The 4,438-nt window shown below is 44.3% G+C and overlaps 1 protein-coding gene across 1 annotated transcript; it reads right to left on the reverse strand.

Annotated features, from left to right (window-relative positions):
- Positions 1-286: 286 nt before the first annotated feature.
- On the reverse strand, positions 287-3,349 carry LOC135497660 (uncharacterized). The gene has a single exon (XM_064787491.1). The coding sequence runs from the start codon at positions 3,347-3,349 to the stop codon at positions 287-289; it is 3,063 nt and encodes a 1,020-aa protein (XP_064643561.1).
- Between the last annotated feature and the right edge of the window lie 1,089 nt (positions 3,350-4,438).

A 4,438-nucleotide genomic window follows, 5' to 3' on the forward strand; every position in this document is an offset into this window, starting at 1 on the left:
ACCAGTTTTAGCAGTAAATATGAACATTAAAAAAAAATTAAATTAATATCAAATAACTTGAAAATAACACTTAAAAACACCTTTGAATCAAAATTACTCTAACGCAGGTCTGGGGTAGACTACCCATTCCTGACGCACGTAAGACTGAGGTTATTCTCCCTCCAGCACTGTCTTACTGCATGATTGATGATTTTTATGAGATTTCTAAAGTTTAAAGTGTCAGTTTCGCGGAATATCGTGAATTTTTACACTTTCACGTCTAGAGTTCTGTCCTTTCACACACTTGTTACTCGGTATCATTTAAGTCTGTTCTCTCAAGTCTACTCATAAGGAGAACCAATTTAGTAACTGGACGTTTCAAGATCAGTCCTGAGGGGATTCTGACGTCGACAACTCGAACAAAATTGTCCTCTCCTGGGAATACTTTTTCAACCTCGGCCATTTTCCAGTGAGCACGTTTGATTTTGTCATCGATGACTAGAACAACGTCACCTATTCTGAGGTTTTCCCTAGCCTCAGACCATTTGTAGCGAGCAGATAGTTTATGGATGTTGACCATCCACCTACACCAGAAATTGTCAACTAGTTTACGGCACAGAGCACGACGTTTGTGAAGATCTCCAACGTAATCCTCACATGGGACTTCGGGCGACAACAAATCTCCACGTCCAATCAGGAAGTGATTGGGTGTCAGCGGTGGTTCGTCCAGTGGCGATGATGCAACTGCACTGATCGGACGGCTATTAATCAATGCAGAAATCTGTGAAAATACAGTTTCCCACTCGACGAATGTCAACTTATCAGCATGGACCATATGTCTCATGCCCTTTTTCACCTCTTGAACCATTCTTTCGACAGCCCCCTGGTGATGGGGCCCATCACCAGGACCAAATTTCCAGTCAATCTTGAACCTGGTGCTAGCTGCCAAGATTTTTTCTTTGTCAAATTTCAAGTTCAGATCGTTGATCGTATTGTCCGCGCCTCGGAAGCAAGTTGCATTGTCACTACGCATATGGGCAGGAGCTCCACGGCTAGCTACAAAGCGATCAAGTGCCATCAGAAATGCTTCTGTGGTCAGGTCCTGAACACAGGTTACGTGCACAGCACGGACGACAGCGCAGGTAAACAGAGCACCATAACCTCGACTTACAGTGTTTCTGTTCAGTTTCACATTGATAGGACCTAGATAATCCACAAAGGTTGTGAAGAATGCTGGGGTGAATGGTTTCAACCTGCATAGCGGTAAATCGGCCATCAGAGTCTGAAGAGCCTGAGCATTGTTCCTGATGCATATTTTACAGTCTTTTATGATAGCACTAGCAATTTTCATGTCCCCAATGATACAATAGGACCTTCGAATCTCAGTAACTGTGCGTAATTGTCCACCATGGAGAGCATAGCGATGTTTTTCATGCGCAATCAGGAGCGAGATGCGATTTCTTCTAGGCAGTAAGTATGGATGACGCATGTCGTAAGAGACAGGAGCTCGATCTAGACGGCCTCCAACGCGATACACTTGTTGTTTCTCATCGAGTATTGGGTTGAGTTTCCGAAGGTTGTGATCAGTAAAGTTCAGCTCTCGCTGGGCATATCTGATCCAATAGAGTTCTGCTTCCTTGATTCTTGCCAAGGTAGGAAACTTTGCGACTGTCTCTGTGAGACGACTGAGCCATTGATTTTTCGGTAATTTGGACAACGACAGAATCCTTGCTGTTACCATAGTAAGACGTGTCCAACATGAGTAATCGATGGGATTCAAGATGGGTTGATCCGGAAAGTCAGCGACTAGTTTCAGAGCAAGGACTTGGGCATTGCGCACATGGAACTTTTTCAGTTCAGCATCATCAGAGTTCATTTTCAGTTTTGGAGCGCTGGGCCATTCTGACGGCGATTTGCGAAGGAATGCTGGACCCGCGATCACATTTCTCATTTGGTCTACAGTTCCACCATGCGATACCAGATCGATGACATTTTCGTCAGTAGGTACAAAGGCGATTTCTGTGACCGGATCAAAGTTCTGGGTGACTTCACCAACTCGGCAGGCGACGTATGATCGAAAGGCCTTTGAATGTCCTTGGAGCCAACTTATAACCGTTTTACTGTCGGTCCAAAGTTTCACAGACTCGATTTCAAGACGTAGCGCATCGCGAACAGTAATCACCAATCGACTGAGAAGCAGTATTGCTTGTAATTCCTTTCTTGGAATACTGGATTGTTTCAATGGTGTGAGCCATGAGCGAGCACATACGAATGATAGTTCAGCTTCTCCATCCCCCGATTCAGCCCATCTCAGCCAGTTTCCCACCCCCATGGCATCCTCTGATGCATCACTCATACCATGGAGTGAAACCTTAGGTAATGTTGACTGACCACGGAACTTTGGAGGTACTAAACATCGATCAATCTCCACACCAGCGACGTCCTTCAGATCACGTTCAATCGACTGAAGTTCAGCGTACAGATCACTGTCCTGCGAGATTGGCGTGTCCCAATCTAAATCGAACAGCCATAGTTTTTGTAGAAGCATTCTAGGACGCACGGTTACACCGGATATCATTCCAAATATGTCATAGTATGACGCCACTTTTTTCAATATGTTGCGCTTGGTGGGGACGAGAATCTGGTAATCAACGTCTTTCACACTCAGAGTGTCCCTGTTTATGTTCCATTTAGTACCCAAGACTGTTGTGTTGCCATCTTTAGGAACATATTCTGCCTCGCATATTTCTCTAGCGTTCGATAACCACTTTCGAATGTGAAATTTGCCCTTATCGAGTGTCTGGGTCAGATCAGATTTCAAATCTTTGACAGAGTCCACAGATCGCTGCGAGTCACTCAGATCATCGACGTAAAACTGATTGGATATCACACGTTGAATTTCCTGATTCTGGGTTGCATGAGATTGTGCAACGTAACGTAAGGCTAGAGTAGCGGCAGTGGGAGATGGTTTGTCCCCAAATGTAACAGTCTGAAGTTCATAAATCTCAACTGGAAGATCAGGACTTTCCCTGAACAGGAAGCAGTGAAATCTAGCATCGTCAGATGTCAGCTTGATAGCCTGGAACATCTTTGAGACATCGGCAATTACACCTATTTCAAACTCACGAAATCGCAGCGCTATTTCAAAAATGTCTAAGTTCATATTATCTCCTTTAGCGAAATAATCGTTCAGTGAATGTCGATTATAACGTGACTTACTGTCGTACACCACACGTATCGGCGTAGTGGGAGAGTCTTTGACAACTGCGAAGTGTGGTAGGAACCACATATTTCTACCCATTTTCAAGTCCATATCAAATTCCTCTGGAGTAACACGACGTGCGACTTTGCGAGTCAACTGATCAGTCATTTGTCTGCAGTACAATTCCCATTCTTGGGGTTTATTTTTGAATTGCTTCTCTAAGTTTACCAAACGTTTCATAGCATAGTCATAGTTATTTGGCAGATTTTCTGGAGACTTTTCCCATGGCAAGCTGATTTCGTATGCACCATCCTCAGTTTGTCACAAACTTCTCTCCATCTTCTCCGTGGCAAGACGGTTTTCAACATCTAAAGCACATTTGCAAGGCTTTGGCTCCAAGACTGAAGTCTCGATTCCAAGAAATTGTTCAATGTCACTGGTAGCCATGAGCTGAGCGTGATTGACTGAAACGGAGTTTGAACTAGGCCCGCCCTGGATGAACCAGCCGAGAGGACAACGTCCAGCAATGGGGTGATTTTTACTATCACCCAATATTTTCCTGTCAGAGGTGATGAGGTCCGCGTTGTCAACCCCAAGTAAGAAATCGATCACTGGGCTTGGAGGTTCGGTTATCTCAACATCTCTCAAGTGAGTGTAACCCTTCAGTTTTGAATTCGGAATGACTGGTACATTTCCACACGGGGTCTTCATTTCTGTAACAGTTATTTTGCGTTTGATATTCCCATCAAGACTCTCGAGAATACAATCAAGAACACGAAGTTTTTGTTTCGACGTTTCACCACCCACTGAGGTGATCATGAAGTTTTGCATTACACAGCTCGGAGTTTTAGGGACTATTCCCTCGCGCAAAATAGATTGCTGACTGCCTGAGTCCAGAAGGATTCTCACTGAGCATCGCTTATTGTTATGATTGAGATAAGCCATCACGGTAGGCAAAATAGGTACACTAGACTCAGATAAACATGGCGCAGAAATAACTGAAGTGCCAACGTTCTTGGTAATGGTAGCAGCGGGTTTGAACTCTCCAGCAGCTGCGTTATATTTCATCTCGAAATGCCGATATCCATCAGTTCCATATACCTTTGGACAAATTGAAGAAAAGTGAGTGTCTAGGCCACATGTAGGCACAGCACATGGTCTGAAGTATTGACACTGTTCAGGATTGTACGGGGGTTTGCCACTAACACAGTCATCATGACCACATCTATGACAGATACCACTAGAATTCAGAACGTT

The sequence above is a fragment of the Lineus longissimus genome, chromosome 13, assembly GCF_910592395.1.
Source record: "Lineus longissimus chromosome 13, tnLinLong1.2, whole genome shotgun sequence".
Classification (NCBI taxonomy): domain Eukaryota; kingdom Metazoa; phylum Nemertea; class Pilidiophora; order Heteronemertea; family Lineidae; genus Lineus; species Lineus longissimus.

Coding starts and splice junctions, on each gene's coding strand:
- LOC135497660 (XM_064787491.1), bottom strand. CDS start 3,349: ATGACTGATCAGTTGACTCGCAAAGTCGCACGTCGTGTTACTCCAGAG.